Source organism: Planococcus citri, chromosome 4 (assembly GCF_950023065.1).
Source record: "Planococcus citri chromosome 4, ihPlaCitr1.1, whole genome shotgun sequence".
In the NCBI taxonomy this organism is placed as follows: Eukaryota; Metazoa; Arthropoda; class Insecta; order Hemiptera; family Pseudococcidae; genus Planococcus; species Planococcus citri.
The window spans coordinates 63013892-63032929 of record NC_088680.1 but is presented as its reverse complement, the minus strand read 5'-3'; the positions used below and the strand labels follow the sequence as shown (position 1 = coordinate 63032929).

The window sequence follows — 19038 nt, the reverse complement described above, 5'->3', positions numbered from 1 at the left end:
TTTTTGAAGAAAAAATGGGAGGTGTCGAGAAAAACGAGACCTTTTTTCATATTTATGTATTTTTTCGGTAATTTGTAAAAAAATTAAGATTTTTGGAATTTTATTTTTTTGCAAGAAACGAGACCATTTAGAAATTTTGATAAGAGACGAGATTTTTTGCTCTTATTTTGGCAATTTTGGCAGAAAGCGAGACTTTAAGATGATTTTAGTAACGTTAGTATTCCGACCTGAGTAAAAAAATCATTTTTCAACTAAATTTTTTCAGAAAATGCCAGAAAATCTTCAAATGTGTGATTGGATAACCGACCATTTAATTTTTCCAATAATTTATACATAATTTTGAGATTTTCAATTCCCCCCCCCCCCACCCTCTTGGATATGACCAAAACTGCGAGAGTAATTTTGCATTTTAAAAAAATGTAACATAATTGAAGTTTTAATCAGCATCGGAGCGAGCAATCATGTTTTAAAATTCCAATTACGATCGTAATAAAACACACAAACAGCTTCAATCGGAAGGTGATCTCAAATGAAACATCGTACCCGTCGACTTCACTAAATTGGGTACCTCGAGAGCTCGACGAATACGGAAAGTTAAACTCAAAAACGAGTAAATTTTATGGCGAAAATTTACGGTGCGGATCTTAAAAAGAGAGCGAATAAAACCTGGAATATTTTTTATCCCCAATTCAGACATTTGTCGTATCGACAGCAGTAGGTTCGGTACCTACGATTAAATTACTCGTACAAGAAGGGAGCATTGATTTTAGGTCGTAAAAATTTAGTATACCATTATTTGCTATCCTATCAGTCAAGGACGTTGGCGTCGATCCAGAAATCAAAGTTCATGTGTTTTACCCAATTTGAAACCATGTGCAATATTTCAGATATCTTTTTAGCACCAAATCTGTATTCTTTTCCTTTTCAACTAGGTACATAAAAATGGGAGGGGGAGGGGCGAATTATTCAATAAAAAAATTGTTTGAACAAAATTTGACACCTTCAACTCCGAGATTTGACAAACATCCACACATATGGACTCAACATATAAGATTATTTTGAGACCAGACACCCTGTAGAAAGACACCCTGTACTCGTAGCCCTTTCAAAAACGTCAAACTAAAAAAAAAAGCGAAAACTCGTCGTACAAAGTGATCACTGAGAGACTCCAGTAACTTTGTTCGAATACCATAAAAAAGGTCATACGATACTTTCGCCTACCACTCGAGTATTGAAGAAGCTCTAACCTTTCAAAGTTTCGTATCGCTTGTAATTTGAAAAAAAAAGAAAAAAAACGCGAACGAAACGCACACGTATACCTTATGATTTTTTACGTACAAAGTATAAAGCGCGTGACTAGTACGACTAAACTAACTGATCAAATTTTCAAAGTAACGTTGAATTTTTAAAATACTTTATTGACATCGTTTTTCATTCGGTATATGGGGCAAATGTACAGCAACACTTTGAAAAGCAGCGACTTTCAAGACCGCCCTGTAGTTGTCATATTCGTATGTTCCGTGTTGGTAATTTTCCACGTTATTCCATAAGTATAAGACAATTTGAGCGAAGAAAAAAATTAATTTATAAAATTAAGTTCATTCGAGACCACACAATAGTGAGGAGTGTTTTTCCAACTCCGATAGTCTTTTTTTTCTGTTTCGTTTAAGTAAATTATAGACTACGCTATTCTTTTTACTATACTACACAGGCAGGTAGGGTACATTGTACATTGTACATTGTACACGTTTTATACTCTTATATAGGTACCTCGAGAAATCACGCCGACCAGGTAAATTGGCTCTTTTCTCGAGCTTTTTTTTCTTCTCTTTCTTCTCATCATCAAAACAACTGAACACAACAACGAGCCTCATTCAATTATTTGTATTCAAGTTGCCTTTTAGGTCAGCTAATGAGGATGTGCTTTAAGCAAGGCGAACGTGAACGAACAGTCTTTTGAAAATTCCGACGAATATTTTCAATTGGTTAATTTTCTTTTACGCTTTTGTTGTTAATTTTGTTGATATATTTTCCGGACGAGCGTTTATTCGCGAACGCGAATATTTTCCCGGACTAGTATTTTGTCGAATGGCTTTTATATAAGCGACTGGAATTGAAAATCTTTTTCGTTAGTATAGGTACCGTTTTTCTTAGCTTTTAGGGTGTTTTTTTTTCCATACGTTAATTGGTACCGTACATTGTAGGTAGGTACCTACTACAGATGTAATTTGCGATAGTAAATTACTAACGAGTAATTTCTAGAGGTGCTTAGGTGTTTCTTTTAGTTTAGGATAGGATTTTTTTCTTTTCGAGAGGTATACGTAAAAAACGAGTGGAGTGAAATTACAAATTGTTCTTACGAGGGTTTCTATGTATATGCAAAAAGGTGATTTTTTTCACTCTCTGGATGAAATGAAATGTAAAATTGTAACATGAAGTGCTTAGTATTACGACTTTTTTAATGTAAAAGATTTTTTATAAACGAGCAACTTGAAATTTAAAACGAAAAAAAAAAAATGAAATGAAATGAAATAAGCACTTTGGTGGCAGGTTTTAATTAGAAATCGAGGCTGATTTACTCGTACTTCGTGATTTTTTCTATAGAGGAGGAAAAATCGATTTTCAGACTGTGATAAGTGTTGGAGAAAAGTGAAAAATTTTCAAATTTGGACCCAGATGGATTTTTGAAAGGTGAATTTTTCTTATGATTTTTAAAAGTTTAGTAAACAGAACTAGACCAAAACGATTGTAAAACCTTTTTACATGAATTCCAAATGTTGGATAATTTGGATCTTGTATTAACAACTGTTCAGAACTCCTGAGCATGGGGTAGGAGCAGGTATACATTTCATTCTTTAGAACCCCTGCTGTTCATTGTCTGTGGATACTTTCTACCTGCCATAGGCAGGTGCCACCAAATCTAATGATAACAATGGCTGATTTATAGCTCATTGTACCCTGTTTAACCCCCAGTCCTTCCAACACCTGCAGGTTAGGGGTTTGAATAAAGAACACCTGCATGGTTAATGGTTGGTGGAGGTGGAACTAGTTCTCTCCTCCTACCTTTATAGGTTACTTCGAGGCCTTTAGTGGTTCTCCTAGTCAGTTTTGTCCTACACTCAGAAGAGTTAACATCTCCCAGAGAGTATTACATTGGCTTATGGCCAATTATATACAGTCACAACCATACCCTTGACAAGGTCAAGTGGTTTACCTGGTGCATGATCTCATGCCTTCAATTCAATACAGTTTAGAGCCATTGGGTTGTAAACAACACCCAATTTGTTGTCAACTGAAATATGACTTCATCAATTACAAATGAAATGAGCTGGAGTAATAACTAAGTAATGACATCTTCAAGATCACCAGATACATATGTGAGCGGCCTTGAGTTTAATACATTTTCAATTTCTTTTAACATTGTTTTCATATTTTTCAAAATTGTGCATGCCGGAGACTGAATTTTTAATACATTTCTTCACTGACAAACTCAAACGTTTGTAGACAGACACCTCCCATGCAGGGAGCATTTTCAGGACTCAACTTCCATTCGATATTACTTTTGAGAAGGAAAGAAACGAATTTGTTGTTCCTTCTTAAATTTTCTCTCCAAACAAGTACAATGAATGATTTAAATTGTTCAAATTGTGCGGCATTATCAGAAATGATCTTTATAGGCATGTTTCTCTCCGTAAAACACGACGAAAAATGATTAAAAAATTAGTAGCTTTCATACTTTTGACAAGTTCCAGATGAATAGCTCTGACAGTTAAGCAGGTGAAAATAACAACGAAGAATTTCTTTACATTTCCACAACATTTGGCATACAAAGGGCCAAAGTAATCAACACCAACATAAGTGAAAGGAATAAATTTTGAGAGTCATTTGGAAGGAAAAAGAGGAAGATCAGGTATGAGAAACGGACCACCATCAACTCTTCTGCAATTGAAACATTCATACAACACTTTCATGCTGGTCTATTGTTCTTGATCCAAGATTCACGACAAATTATAGATACTAAAGGCTATTCTCTACCCCCTGTTATCAGTAGCGATTTTTGATGAAAACTACAAACTTTGGCTAGGGATTGTGCAAAAACTATTGGACGGATTTTCGTGGGGTTTGATTTATTTTACGCAAAAACCATTCAAAAGCGAGGGTATGTCGAGATATTTTTGATTTATGTCATTTTGTGGCCATCATTTGGAATTAAATGGAGGTACAATTGATGCTCAGATCTCTGTTAGAAAAGCTAAATTAGAGAATATGGCTACATATGTACCATTGACTTTTTAGATATGGACTGCTAGCGGTACATAAGCCAATGGTCTTGAACATAGTTCATCAGTTAGTCTTGGTTTGGCTTCTGCGCATGCCAGAATCTGAAAAATGACGTCGTACCAGGTGACGACATTATACCTCCCGCACCTCTGCGTAACTGTACCAGGGTGGTATAACGTCATAACAGAGCTGGCGCATGCGCAGATTGCGACCCGCGACTTACTATGTTCAAGACAATAGGCGTATGTTAAGCTTATGGGCCGCTAGCAGTCCATATATAAAAAGTCAATGCTTACATAACCTCGCTTTCAATGATAAAGTATTAGCATTGGTGAAAAAAAAATTGAAAGAATTTTGAAAATTCACGGAGAAATCTCTGCCCAAAGTTCTGATGGGAGCGAGTCGGGGGACATAAGTACGACTAAATTTGTTCACTCGATTACACGCAATCTTATGAACAAACAATGAAAATAACGAACAAATCGGCTTCATATTTCGAACGTTTTCACAGAGGTAGAGAATACCTTTAATGATGAAATACTGTCAAAACCCCTAATTTCGGACAGGGTACGTAATTTCGGACACTTGATGTTTTTGCTATTTTATTGATAAGAACTAAGAGTACAAGTAAAAGTGAACACTTCTTCTATTAGTTTAGATCACGGACAATCTCCCTGATGTAAGAATTTTCATTTTACACTATTTCTTTAGTCATTAAAATGGACTTTACAAAGTGCTTCATATAAAGAGTGAGGAAAAAGTTATTCACAGCGTCTATCCAAATGCTTTCATAACCATGAAAATCGCTCTATAATATCAAGAAGTCACTGGTAATTAAAAATAAAATTCATTCCTCAAATTTCACGTTTTGTTTCTATTATTTAAATCCTAAAAACTGAAAAAGTCGCGAAACGGATCATTATTTCGGACACTTTGGTTCACGCATTACTGAGTTTGGAAGGGTAACACTGACGCACTTGCAAATGTGTATTTTTCGAGTTCAACGGAATTTTATTCAAGTGTTTTCAGTTTTGATGAAGAATTGCACTATTATTTCACTCATTTTCCTAAAAACCATACTGAAAAGTAAAAGTCTGAGCCGTAAAATCATCAACAAGGAGTTTGATAAGAAATTGTTCAATGTTACCAACTTATTTTTCTAACAAGAAAGCGTATAATGAGAGTGCTGAACATTTCCTTGAAAAATCCTTTTTTTCCACATTTCACATCATGATTCGAGCTGTTTTTGATTGTAGTCGTTTTTCAGGGGTAAATAATTTCTTTTTCAACTAAAATTTTCGAGTTCGCACGATAAAGAAAAAGTGTCCGAAATTAGGATACATTGGACCTAATTTCGGACACTTTTCGAATTCAAATTAAACAAACAAAATCACGTAAAATTTATAAATTGATGCTCAAAAACTGTTCACACGGTGACATTCTATGAGAATGTGAAGACAAACACCAAGTTGAATCGCTCGTTTTAAAGCCTTTTACGAAAAACGTGAAAAAGTGTCCGAAATTAGGGGTTTTGACAGTATGTGAAACTTCCATGTGGAAGTATTTAATGTGAATATTCATAATTGATATTTTTGCAAAATGATGATCTCGAGGTAATAGTTCAGAAATTTATGATCATACCTCAAAATTTGTGAATTTTGAAAACAACCAAGACAATGAATACAGACTTGTCAGATCAGACCCAAAAATGCTCACAAGACTGAGTGGACCGGACCAGACCTCACTCAGCCCTCTAAAACAAATTTATGAAAATATTAACCGAACAGATGACCCTCTTCAGAAAAAATACCCAAAGACCTTTCTAAACAATTGGATCAATAACCGCGGTTTGGACCTCAGTTACATCCAATTTTTCAAATTTATAATGCCATTTTAGATGCCTATTTCAGATAAATTTCCATTATAATTCAATTTCTTTTGAAGTTTTAATATTCTGAAATCAAAAATCCCATTTTTCAACTCATCTAATGTGTTAGAAGTTAAATGTAGAACAGAATGACAGGACCAGACGGTTTGAAAGCTCCAAACAAAGACCTTGTTTCTGGAGCAACCTCAAAACCTGAGTGTCCTACAAGCCTGCGAATTATACCGTAACTATCGTGAAATAAATTAATTCCGACATTTTTCTTATCAATAACAATGAAGTTTTGTAAATATAATTCATACTGCAGTTGAGCACGTTTCAATTTGTCAGTTGTAAGATAACAGGCGATGCTTTCCGAATTTCAACAATTATTAATAAAACTGTGAATATAAGCTGATATTCTAAAAAATGTTTGAATTGAAGAAAAATTATTAATGTCCAAGATGAAGGAAACATGTGTCATTCTCATTGACATCGTGGTTGTTTTCAAAATTTGCAAACTTAAAAGACGTTATGAACATAAATTTCTAAAACCATTACCTCGAGATCATGATTTTGTAAAAATATTAATAATTGAACAAGGTACAGTAGGCTTAGCATTTAACTCCCTCCCTCTTTCCTCTTCTTGAGTTCTTGATCTACTTATAAGCAAATTATAAATATTAAAGCTGTAACCCAATTCGTTCATTTTTTCAACTTTTTTCAAAATTTTGTAGTCTTTTAATCCGCTACCCCAAATTGTTTTGAAATCCTAGACTGAAAACCATACTCGATGGTTACACGTACCTAAAGCATGTTTTAAATGTTTAAAATTATGGTGTCTTCAAAGATTTTATATGAGATACCTAGTTCGAATATTGAGCTTTTAATTTGAAAAGTTCAAAATTGAATTTTTGAAATCTTCGAAAACACATTTTGAACCTTATTTGAATTTATGTACTTTCTGATGTTGCGAACAGATTTACGCCAAGTATTACAATTGAGGAGCTACAGACTCTCAGTTTGATAATTTTACTAAAAATTAGTCATGTGAAAAAAAAACTCCTAAAATTTAGGAAATTATTTTAAAAAATCAATCATTGAGAATGAAAACTTTAGTCGTTTCCCCCTCTCAGCAATCAAAATTAATTCGTGCTAAAAGCCACACCCTCCCGCCCCATCAACCAAAAAAAAAGTACAAAAAATGCGATGAAAATTTTAAACAGGAAACAATTTCCCTTGCACGAGAAAAACAGATTTTTTTCGAAAATTCCTCCTTTTCCTCCCATATCTATCCTCTCCAAGGGTACCTCCGAGTTCCGCAACAAGTCTTCATTGAATTTGGTCAAAATTTGCAACATTTTTGTGATCTTTATTTCAAGTATGCCGATTGCCTACCTTCATGAGAAAAATATTGGTTTTTATGACTACTTTTTTAGTGAAAATTCCCAATTTATGCATCAAAATTCTTTTTACTCGCAACCTCTCCAAAGTTGAAAAAAATAGGAAAACAGAATATTAAAAAAGTCAGCAAAAATTATCCGAAAATTTGAATTTCTGCGTCAAAATTTCTCTAAATCACTCATATTATTCAAGAAATAACGTCCTCCAGTCCTCCAAAAAATTGTGAATCTTTCGTAAGAACCCCCTCCCCCCCCAAAAAAAAGAATAATACATTTAAAATATTATCTTTCCAATAATTCAAAATGTTTGAGTTACTGTCTCCAAATTATGAACACTGCAGCTAATTTTATTCACAAAATTCTTCAATTTTGGAGTGAAAATTGCAGAATTTCCTGGCATTTGTCTAAACTTTAATTTTTGAAAGAATTAAAATTCCCTTTTTTCCACTTAATAATACTTACTGGAAAACAATTAAAGTGCACTAGAACCTCCAGAGCGACTCAATCAGGCTCTCGAACATTTGGAAGAAATAAGATCAAATAATCAGATTAGGTACATTTTGAACTGAATAAAAAAATTTGAATTTCATAAACTGCTGCTATTTATTACGAATAGGATAACTCATATTTTGAAGTTGCACTTTTTTGGGCTCCCATTTCCTGAAGTTACTGAATTTTATGAGAAAATAATTGTCTGTTTGCTCATTGCTCATTTTATCAAAAGTCAAAAATAAGTCGCATCAGCACCCTCCCTTCCCCCCTCCAAGTTGAAAAAATCAAAAAAATGGAAAATTTCCATTAAAAAAAATCCTTAATTAATAACTATCCTACGTTAGAATTATTCTAAATAATTGGTAATATTTTAAAAAGAAATTTTCATTTCATCAGTATCAAAATTCTAAAATACATAACCCCGTCATCGAAAAAAAACAAAAAACAAAAAAAAGTTTTAAAAATAAAAAAGTGAACTTTGAACAAAAATTTTGAAATTTTGAAATTTTTTCATGCGTGATCAGAAGTTTAGGAGCTCAAAAAGATGTAAAAAATGCAAATTGAGGTCTCTGCAATTGATTCGAAAATTTTCTATTTTTGGTCAAAATCTTTCAGAATAAAACCATTTTTTAAGAAAACCCCTTCTTCGATCCCCTAAACAATGTCAACCTCTTTGTAAAGCCCTTAAAAAATAGACAAAAATTTTTTAAATTAAAATTAAATTATCATATGTAAAAAAAACTTGAAAATTTTCGGTTCTGTCAGCATCCTAGAACTTTCAAAAGTTGAAAAAAAAAATAAAAGTCTGTAACATTTTTTTGAAGATTTTCAATTTCTGGTAAAAACCTTTTTAAATAAGCCCTCTGTTCAAGAAAAAAACATTCTTCGATCTCTTAAACAATGTTAACCCCCCTAAAGTTGACAAAAATTTTAAAAAAAATGAAAAATCTGGTCAGCATCCTAGAAGCTCCCATTTTCTAAAAAAAATGAGAAAATAAAAATTGGAACTCACAAAGCCCTCAAAATAGGAAAAAAAGAATTAAAAACATGAAATGAATATTAAAACGTTGAAAAAATTTTCAACTTACCTTCACAATATGAATTTCAATGCCTGAATTTTTCTCCATAAAGTTCCACTTTTCCCCAACTTTCAGGAGGAAAGGGCAGTCGAAACTATCATTTTTTTTTTTTAATAAAAATGGATTAGGTTTAAACATTAAAAATTCCAATTTTTTGGATTTTCTCGTTTTTGAGCATTCCAAGGGCTTCCAGACACGACTAAGCTTTCAGATGGAAGAGGAGACTAAAATTTTTTAAGGATTTTTTTCCCCATAAAAACATGAGAACCAACACCTTTAAAGGTGGGAGCAGAATAAAAAAATTACAAAAAAATTTTCACACGTATAAATAAGAGTCTTCCTGCTGTTTCTTTCATTTTCAAAATACTCGTAAGCATTTCAATAGGTATAAAGTACCAAATTCATTTCTATGTAACTATCCTAGATAAAGCTCAAAATTATTTAAAATTTTTCAGTTCAACCCCACATTTGCACAGCCACCAGACACCTCAATCAATTCCAAAATTTCAATCCAACTTCCAACACTCGAACAAAAATACATCATCCAAACACCAATAATAAAACAAACCCCAACGACTCAACAACTAGGAAAATCCATCATTTCAACACTTTCGTATACAGCAACATGGAAAATATAGGCAATTAGAAAAATATTCGCAGCTTCCGGGAATGTAGCAGTAGCAGTATAGGCAGTATAGTAACAGTAACATCATCGCGTATGTAATTTTATGGCCTGTTGCGAAATAAAATATGATAATAACGTGGCGGAAACTCTTTTGTCACATTTTACGACGCGACGCGAACAGAGCTGCGAAATCCAAACGTGCGAATTTACGCACTTTTACCAAAAACGCATTAAAAAACCACAACCAAAAAAGGCCTTCAAAAGACATACGAAACTTACTTTTTGTCTCATATTTGTAGTATACCTTTAATACGAATCAGATAAGAAGTAAAAGTACCATTTTAAAACACACAAATTATAACGTGTAGATATTTATAATAAAGTCGAACTCTCTCTAAAAACGATAAAAATAAAACAACGAAAACCGATGATGAAAATAAAAAAAAAAAAAAAGGGGTAAAAATAAAACTACTTGCAAGTTGGGAAAATATAACGTCGTTAACGATACAAGTGCTCGTGAACTTTTAATAAGCGTTTCATTACCCTATTCTCCGGTAGGTATACGTTTAAACACAGCAAATGGTGATTCGCGTTCAATTATTAATCAAAAATGAGCAATCAATAATAAATAATAAAGTTTGAAATTCTATAAAACCGTATGCAAGAAGGGTAAGCACTAAGCAGGCATCACGTAAACGAGATTTTTAGCTGATAAACCATCAACGTTACCGGGTGAATAAAAGTTTTCCATCAAACACACGCAGAAAAGAAGTCTGTATCTTTTGAATGTAATTCCGAATCTGAAAATCACGTTAGCTGGATTTTTTCTCTATTATCTTAACGTTTTTACGATCATTTTATTACACGACAGATAGGTAGTAATTTAGCGGTATAAGAGTAAGATTTTGGGTAAAAATGCCGATGAAGAATTGAGAAACAGAATGGGAAAAATATAGAATAAAATCTTACGTACCTTTTGTTCAGATAGTGTGACCATTTTTTCATGTGAGTATTTAAATTTAAAAAAAAATAATCTTAAATAATATCAGTCGGTACGAAATGCTTTAATTATTGCATATAATATAACAGTTATATACGAGGAAGACTAACTAATACTTAGGGTGACCCTTATTTTCAAAAGACGCTTAAAATGGAAAAACCAGCGGCGCATGCGAGTACAAGTACAGCTACGAACATGTAGCTCAAATGTCGATATTTTATACCGAATGACATCACTGTCAGGTGTACGCGCGGTAATTTGATTTAGCAAATTAACGCTTCGCTGTCGTTGGTCGAGTCGCTGGCAACTTGTAGACGACTTGGTCGTGCAGATGGCAAAGTATTATGCAGATTTCGTACCTCTATCCACCGGACTGAGGATTAAAATTAAGATGAAATTCCACACAGAGTCGAGTTGTCTACGGTATGTAGGTAGTCGTAGTATAGTATCGATAAGAGAAAAATTTCGAGCGAAATTTTTTCTTGGTAAAATCGATAGTACGAAGGAGTATATACGATACTACGTACGCTATCTAAGTGCAGCTTACGGAAGCTGAATCTAATCACAAAATTATAATCAGCAGCGAAGCAGCGAATTCGGAATACCAAAGTCCTTGGCCTTCACGTCGATTCTAATCGAGCTTTTGGGAGCAATAAAGTCAATTAGAGGGGTTGAAAAACCCACCATTATCGACTCGAAGATGATAAACGACCATCGATGTGGCGTTTCCGGTACCAAGAGAGTTTAGTCAGTGAAACGGAACGATCAAAGTTATCACTTTTCTTGACCTTAATACGTGTTTAATTTGCAAGTCGATTTCGAAGTGATTGCTTCGAAGGGGGTTGAGCGGCTTCGAGGTAGCTGTCGAGTGATAAATTATTCTTCTAGCGTGATAGTTAATCGTTCAAAGTTGAAGATAAGCATAGGTGTGTCTGGAATTACGTACTTTTATCGAGTACGTGCCAAAGCGTGCGTTAAACGAGTAATTAAGCGAACCCTTACCTGTTTTACTAATGGTAACAACGTTTGTTCGATGCTTCGGGTTTTTATATCCACATTATTTAGCTGATCTATCGACGGCGACTCAGCCATAGCTAACTACAGTCGGGCAACATAAACATAATTATTATTAATCACTTATCAGCAGCGAATCGACGCAACGCCATCTGTTACACTAACCATAAAGTAACTTTTATCAATATAATGAGCCAAAAATAAATTCAACCAGCACCGGACTCCGGACAGATGAAAATATTACTCGTGTTGGGTTAAGTTATTAATAAGATGTAGATGATCTTCCTCTTCGTGGATTTGTTTCGAATGTAACGAATGTAAACCTGTAAAAGGTAACGAACAAGTTAATCGATGTAGTATCGTACCGAGTCAAATAAATTCTCAAAACTCTAGTTTACCGTCCTTATCTGCCTGCTGATAAGAAATACAGTTACCTCAAGTTGCCTTCACTTACCTACTACAAAGTAAGTACGAGTGTTGAAACGATTCGTTTACATAATTCAATTCCATTTAACACCACCTGTGAATCAGAAAAATAAACTTTAGTCTAAATATTCGTTCGGTTACCTTTGCTTGGGTGAACTTCATCTCATAATAGAACCATAACTTGAAACCAAAATTGATTGAGGATCTGATCGTAGAAAAGTCATTTGTTTTAGAGTCATTCATTGGGATTTTTGCCTAAATTTACTCCTGATTTTAAAATCTACGATTAAAATACTCCAAAGTATTGATAAAAGTGAATGATGCAATAATGCATTACATCTTCCTTATCATTGGTCGAGCCTATCGTTGAATCACTTGTTAGATTTTCTATTCGAAATGAACATGGAACTTCGAAATTCTCTGCATTTTGTTGCAATGGCATTTGAATTATTTTCATTATTCTATCGTTTATTTCTCGTTGGTATTTCATCAATAGTTTGTTATGATCTTCTTCGGTTCGAATCATTATCTCGATAGAATTGAATTTCATCTGAAACCGAACATCTCATTTCCATAATTTTTCACAGCAAACACCATCAAACACCTTTCGAAACGATCTAAAAAATATAAAACTATCTCGAATATTTCCCCATCGTCTAATCCAAGATTTTTTTCAATTTCAGATGCCCGAAGTCGAGAAACCTGCTCACAGCAAACTCAACGAATACGCTCAAAAGTACGGAACGAATAAAAAAGCCCCAGATTATACCTTCACCGATCGTATGGATCGTAACAATCGTAAAGAATTTATATGCAAGTGTAGATTCGAAGGACGGACAACCGAAGGCGTTGGTTCGAGTAAAAACGAAGCTAAAAGAAACTCAGCGAATCATATGCTCGTTCTTTTACACGAAATTGACCCTTCGAAATTCGCTGAAAAAGTTCGACTAGAAGAAGAAGAGATTAGTAACACATTAGAACATTTCGATCGTTTGAAATTGGACATGTATCTGGAGAAACTTCTCGAAGACCGAGAGACTGATTACAGCAGTTTTCGACGTTCCTTCGTGGGAGACTTGCCGGAGAACAGCGAAGATTATCAAATCAAAGCCGATGTGAACTCGCCTCAATCGAAGACTCTAGATAAACTGAAAATAAGCGGAATCGGTGTAGTCAATTTGGGTAATTCGTGTACCCTATTCAAAGCTATTGTCAACGAAATGAAGCTTAGATACTTCGCCGAATTCCTCGAGACTGCCAAAAACGACCGGTATGCAGTCGTGATCAAAATGAATATCAATTTATTCACCGCCGGAGGCGTAGGCGAAAGTCCCGAGCAAGCGATACAAAACGCTTGCAAGAACGCGATCGAATTTCTACTTGTTTTAAACATGTGATATGATTAATTTCTAATTTGTTCTTTTTTTTACGTTTTTATCTTATTATTATACTTTCTACGTTCCAAATTATTTTTATAATAAAAAATTGTTACGAGACGCGATGTTTTTCTGTATACGTAGTAGTAATACCGAACTGAATTCAAATTTACCCCAATATTCGACGAAATTCGAAACTTTCGAAACCGGAGAAATATGCCCTTCATTCGAACGAACACTAGAAAAATAAGAATAAAAAATAAGGCATTTAATGTAAAACCAACATCACAAATTATTACAAAAATAGGTTACACGAGATGAAAACAAATCGTTCTACTTTATATACCGAAAGCATCGTCAACACATTCTTGAACGAATACAAAACAGCTACGTTTGGGAAGACATTTTAGCCGTTTCTCGAACAACGATATTGAGAAATTCGTAATTGACGAGAAATATAAACCGGAGTCCGGCGATCTGAAATTTGAATTTAGATATTCAATAATACAAGTCAAGAAATCCATAAAAATGGGGGGGGGGGAAATACCAACCTCTAGCACAGAATTATTACTAATGACTCGTTTATTTCCGGGCAGAATAGGGTTACCGTCGACGTATATGGGTCGTTTCCCTTCGCTAGAAATGTAAAACTCGCCATTATTCTTCACTCTGATGGTAGCCTGTCGTCGAGATATCTTCCACGCTGGTCCTTCGAGCGATAAATCAACGTCGACTTGATTATCTTGCGTTTTACGACCAAGAGTGATCTACGATAAAGTACCAGATTAATTCGATATCGCTCAAACTCAAACAAACCGAACACAATATAAGGAGTAAAACATACTTCTTTCGAACGCATCAGATAACGAACACACCGGCCTCGTAGAACTGCCAACGTTTCGTTATCAAATTCGATAGAATTCGCTCCCGGTACAGAAGCAGATGCTAGCTGAATTTGACTTAGCTCGTCTTCCAACATTCTGATATCTTTTTTAGAAATTCTGAAACACGAACAAATCGTGTAATTAGAACAGGGTCATGATTACGATACAAAAACCGACGAATATTTACCTATCCATTAAGGCTAACTGTTTATCCAACGCAGGATCTTTCACTTCGCCCAGTAGTTCCGAATCATTTAGAAACTCTTCACATTCGGCAAACGTTGGTATATTTTCACTTCTTGGTAAAGGAGTATCTGATGGAAAAGGTTCAATTAGAATACTAGTTCTTGAATCGTGACTGGTGTAAGATTTTGGAGACTTACCTGGCACAGTACCGAAGGAATTTAGTAACGAATTATTACGTTCTTCTGTACTCGCCATTGGAGGAACTGAAATAGGTTTTTCGGATCCTGAACGAAAAACAAACACATGCATTTAATCGATGGATGCTTCGAAATAAGGAAAATATTTTTTGAAGAGTATCTTACCAATTTGATCTGATAACAGGTTGTGTTGCTTCATCATGCACCAATGCACGTACAGAGATTTAGGCGTTCTACCTCGATGAAAAACGTGTCGATTTTTGTGTAATAGTTCTTCGAACTCTAACGATCTCGCATCGGTAGTCTAAAAAAACCATTCAAAATGAGTTACATATCTGAATAAATCGTTGAATTTGACACTCGATAGTTTACTTACAGACTTAATAGTAGCTAGAAGTTCTTCTTCAGCTTCCGAATAAAGACAATTTGATTCGACATGTGAAATAACTTCCGATTGCAGATTGCTTATAGCTTGAAGAGCAAGTTTAGATATAGTACGATCGTACACTAAAGCGTACCAACGTTGAGCTATCTCGTTGAAGGTGAATTTACACGAGAACTTGACACCTTGGTAAACAGCCTTCAAATCACTAGTCTACAAACAGAACAGAATCATATTATATCGAGTCGAAGAGATGTATTCAAAGGTTGAAAAATTATGATACATACTTGTAGCACAGCTTGTACGAGTAAAAGATCATCGACCGGTTTCCATCTACCTAAATCTTTGTAATTCGAAGCCAAACCGTGTCTATTCATTTTACGTTTTCTACTCGATCCTCCACTGGTACCAGGAGTGCTAACGGGTTGCATTGTTTTCACGGGTTGTTTACGTCCGCGAGGAGGTTCGATTTGAGGGAACGGTTCGAAAGGAGTTATTTCGGTGGGTGTTGGAGTACCCTCTAAACGAACATAGTAAATATAAAATCATTCGAGTTCTACGGTATTGAAAGTGTTTCGGTATGGATTAGAATTAGGTATTAACCTCCGCACGACGAGTTATTCAACGAATGAGTTCTCATTCTGCCAGGTCTAGATATTACATTGGAAACAGGTGTATTCAAACTCGACTCTACAAGTTCATCGTCAAATTTTCTTCGTTTAATGAACCTCGAACTGCTACAAAATCGAGTGATATTGATATTAGAATAGATTTAAATTGGAAATTTATCGTCTAGAGAGGAATTAACGAGTACAAATTGTATCAATTTCTCAAAAATAGTGATGATGAAACTGTCTTTACCTTCGGCGTTTGGAATTCGCAGCGTTCATCATTTGTTCGGCGTTAGGATCGGTAGCAGCTTCAAAAGACATGGTGGATACGATATTAATACAAAGAAGAGAAGATAAAGCGTTCAATTAATAACGGAATAGGGAACACTAATAATTAATTAATTTTAATCACATTTTATCAAAAAGATGCAAGATTGGAAAACAAAACAGTGTGAAAAAAAAACACAAACACAAATGTAGGAAAGGAACGGAAAGGGAAGGAAAAAACCACAGACAAGATGGCGAGCGCCGTCAAGTGACGTCATCGTGATGCGCATTTTTTTTCGTGTTTTTACCGTTATTACGCGAGTAAATACGATTTTTTGTGCTCCTTATTTAAATTTCAAAACGGGACTTTCTTATCTTATCACGAAATTCCGTTCGTGTTTTCAAATAATTCAAAGATTTACGAAAATGAAATATAAAATATGAAATCGCCGAAGTTCCTGAAGTTGCATTGGCTATATTTCGTTTTTTGGAAGGTTGTACATATAACGCCTGATGTGTTTGTAAAGATCGCGATTGTTGTATTTTTTCAATTGAATTAAATTAAATTAATTACAACAGCTGAACAAGCAGAACTGTTCACTTCAGTCTTCAACCGAATGTGTCACATATGTAGGTAATTAGGTATATCATTGATCTCTATAATTTGCATATCGAACTAGTTACATTCGATTTTTTTTCAGGAATAAATTTGAGTAAAAGTGTACCAAGATACGAAATGTGGAGAAGAATCTTACGCTTGTTTGCACCATCAACAAAAATATTAAAACCGAAGACAGACAATATCAGATTATCGATTCTTGATGAGAAGGAAATTAACATCCCATATGCTCGTACGCGTTATAATTTCAATCTCTTTCTTATGATACATGTACATACATAATATGCATCATTATTTGCAATTGAAGATTTTTTTTTCAGTTCGAGATATCGTGTCGGATCATAAAGAATTTATAAAGGAACACAAAAAATCTGTTCAGAAATTGCGTTTCATAGTTGCCTTTAACGATATTTTGACTTCAGTAAATGTGGTTGTAGTATGTTTAGCTTTCGTGTTGTTATTCAGACTCAGAGAATCGATGTAATTTATTATTGCTTGTGTACAAATACGATACACATATTTTATTATTCTTGACACTTGTGATTTCTTTTTGATTCAACATGTTTTGTGTTTTACAGGAGAGCCAGTGGTTTTTTCCCCCCGGATAGCGAAAGCTCAAGAAGGTAACTGATTGAGCCCTTAAAGAGAACTTTCAGCCTTTTTATGGTATTTTTTATGATGTTTCTTTTAAAATATTGTTCATGTTTTTCGTCTATGTCTTGTTACTGTGGTATTTGTAATACTTTTTCCTTTTAAATATTGTTTATTTTTTTTTCGTAAAATAGATAGATGTCTAAAATTAGAATGTTTTTTACTTTTTTCTCATATTTCTTACGCCATATTTGATGTTTTTTTTTTAAATATTGTTCCTATTTGTTAGTTGAAATTGTCGATTCTTGTCATAAATACATCGACGATTGTCTTTGAAATTTTTCCAGCCAAGGCAAAATAATTTTTTAAAACGAAATTCGAACACATGATTGCAGGGATTGTACTCGAATTTTTCTCAAAAAAAGTAACTTTAGTAACCTAAAAAGCTGGAAAAAGTAACCAAAAAATTTTAATGTAAAAAAAAATGGTAACCAAAAAACTTTAACCCATACAAAAGATAACATTTTATTTTAGATTATTAACAAAAAAAAATTGGACTTGGGAAACATAATCGAAAAATGTGTCGAACTACTGAGAAAAGTTGCAAAATTGAAAGAAGAGGGGGGAGGGAGTCTACCAAAATAAGGAGGAACGAAATTTAATCATTTATCCAATATAATTTCGAAAAATAAAAACACAAAAATACCAATTGTAAAATTGAATAAATTTTGACATGAGCGAGCATTTGATGAAAAAAAATTATTCAAGGTGTTGAGAAAGAATAAACAATAATTGTAAAAAATTCCGTAAATAAGAAAAATCATTTTAGAACGGAAAAATGATTAAATTCAAATGTGAAGGGCGGAGGGAGGGAGATTGTAATCCAAATTTGGGAAAATAGTGATAAATAAATAAAACATTTTAAATAACTTACAGAAAAATGTGCGGTGCTTCAAAATGAATAAACTCCATCAAAACCTGGCAAAAAATGGCACACGTTTCAAAAAAAAAATTGCTAAAATTTACAAAATTGAAAAAAATTACGAGGTTTTTAGAATGAAAATTCAATTTAAAGTAGAAAAACTCCTCCGAAAAAATTAGAGTAATTAAAAAGCGCTGAAATTTAAGAAAAAACGTCGCAAAAATTGAAAAATGAACTCATAAAAATACACGACAAAATCGCAAAAACTTGACAAAAATTTAGGGACCACAAAAAACATGAAAATTCAGGAAAAATCGTCGAAAAATTGGAAAATAAAATCTATGAGAATTCAAAAGAATGAAACGTGAAAAAAAATTCAAGAAAGCCTCAAAAAAATTCGAAATAAAACCATCAAGTCTCTTAAAGTCAAAAAAAAAAAGAAACTCAGAAAAATCTGTAAAAGAAGGAATTTTACACAAATTTAAGCAGAAAAAAATTACTGAAATTTGGAGCAAAATTAGGAGAAAATTTCATAAAAATCACGAAAATTCAAGACAAAAGGTTAGAACTAAAAAGGCAGATATTCAAATATCTTTATTGCAGGTCACATTCAAAACAAAATCGAGGACTTAAAAATTACCTAGTTCGGGAAAAATCACTGAAAATTCAGAACAAAAAACTCACGAGAATTGAAAAAAAGTCAAAAATTTTTTGAGAAAAATCATCGAAAAATTTCAAGTGAAACTCACCAGGATTCTAGAAAGAAAAATTATTCGAACTCCTTGTAACTATAGCAAGGAAGGAGAAAGTAGAGAGGGA

The 19038-nt window shown here is 33.7% G+C and overlaps 3 protein-coding genes and 1 long non-coding RNA gene across 8 annotated transcripts in view; 2 read left to right on the top strand and 2 right to left on the bottom strand.

The window, feature by feature from the left end:
- Positions 1 to 12052, bottom strand: part of alpha-Catr (alpha-catenin related) — a 95213-nt gene extending 83161 nt beyond the window's left edge. For 2 of the 4 annotated variants that reach the window (XR_010558181.1, XM_065360396.1), the window contains exons 1-2: positions 11924 to 12052; positions 11747 to 11842 (exon numbers count right to left, since the gene is read on the bottom strand). Coding sequence is in view for 3 of the 4 variants with exons in the window: in XM_065360396.1 (XP_065216468.1) it covers positions 11747 to 11842; positions 11924 to 11926 (99 nt within the window). In the remaining variant the exon portion in view is untranslated. Of the gene's footprint in view, positions 1 to 10717; positions 11677 to 11746; positions 11904 to 11923 lie in introns of those variants that run through there. The other 2 variants (XM_065360398.1, XM_065360397.1) reach the window with 2 other exon arrangements.
- Positions 11968 to 13680, top strand: LOC135842777 (interferon-inducible double-stranded RNA-dependent protein kinase activator A-like). The gene is made up of 2 exons (XM_065360408.1): positions 11968 to 12222; positions 12868 to 13680. Exon 2 carries the CDS (start codon positions 12868 to 12870, stop codon positions 13579 to 13581), a length of 714 nt encoding a protein of 237 aa, XP_065216480.1. The 5' UTR covers positions 11968 to 12222; the 3' UTR covers positions 13582 to 13680.
- LOC135842773 (microspherule protein 1-like) lies at positions 13416 to 16281 on the bottom strand. 2 transcript variants are annotated; one of them, XM_065360402.1, is made up of 11 exons: positions 16071 to 16281; positions 15813 to 15946; positions 15497 to 15729; positions 15204 to 15422; positions 14993 to 15131; positions 14828 to 14914; positions 14632 to 14758; positions 14405 to 14561; positions 14112 to 14327; positions 13907 to 14037; positions 13416 to 13798 (listed from the first exon to the last, which is right to left on the bottom strand). In XM_065360402.1, the coding sequence occupies exons 1-10, from the start codon at positions 16139 to 16141 to the stop codon at positions 13948 to 13950; spliced, it is 1473 nt and encodes a 490-aa protein (XP_065216474.1). In that variant the 5' UTR covers positions 16142 to 16281; the 3' UTR covers positions 13416 to 13798; positions 13907 to 13947. The 2 variants fall into 2 exon arrangements, with proteins under 2 accessions (XP_065216474.1, XP_065216473.1); XM_065360401.1 differs by lacking the exon at positions 13416 to 13798 and having other exon boundaries at positions 13808 to 14037.
- A 161-nt stretch (positions 16282 to 16442) lies between these two features.
- LOC135842779 (uncharacterized) lies at positions 16443 to 17524 on the top strand. The gene is made up of 4 exons (XR_010558184.1): positions 16443 to 16717; positions 16789 to 16938; positions 17027 to 17186; positions 17285 to 17524. It is a non-coding gene; the product is annotated as an uncharacterized LOC135842779 (long non-coding RNA).
- The last annotated feature ends 1514 nt before the right edge of the window (positions 17525 to 19038 follow it).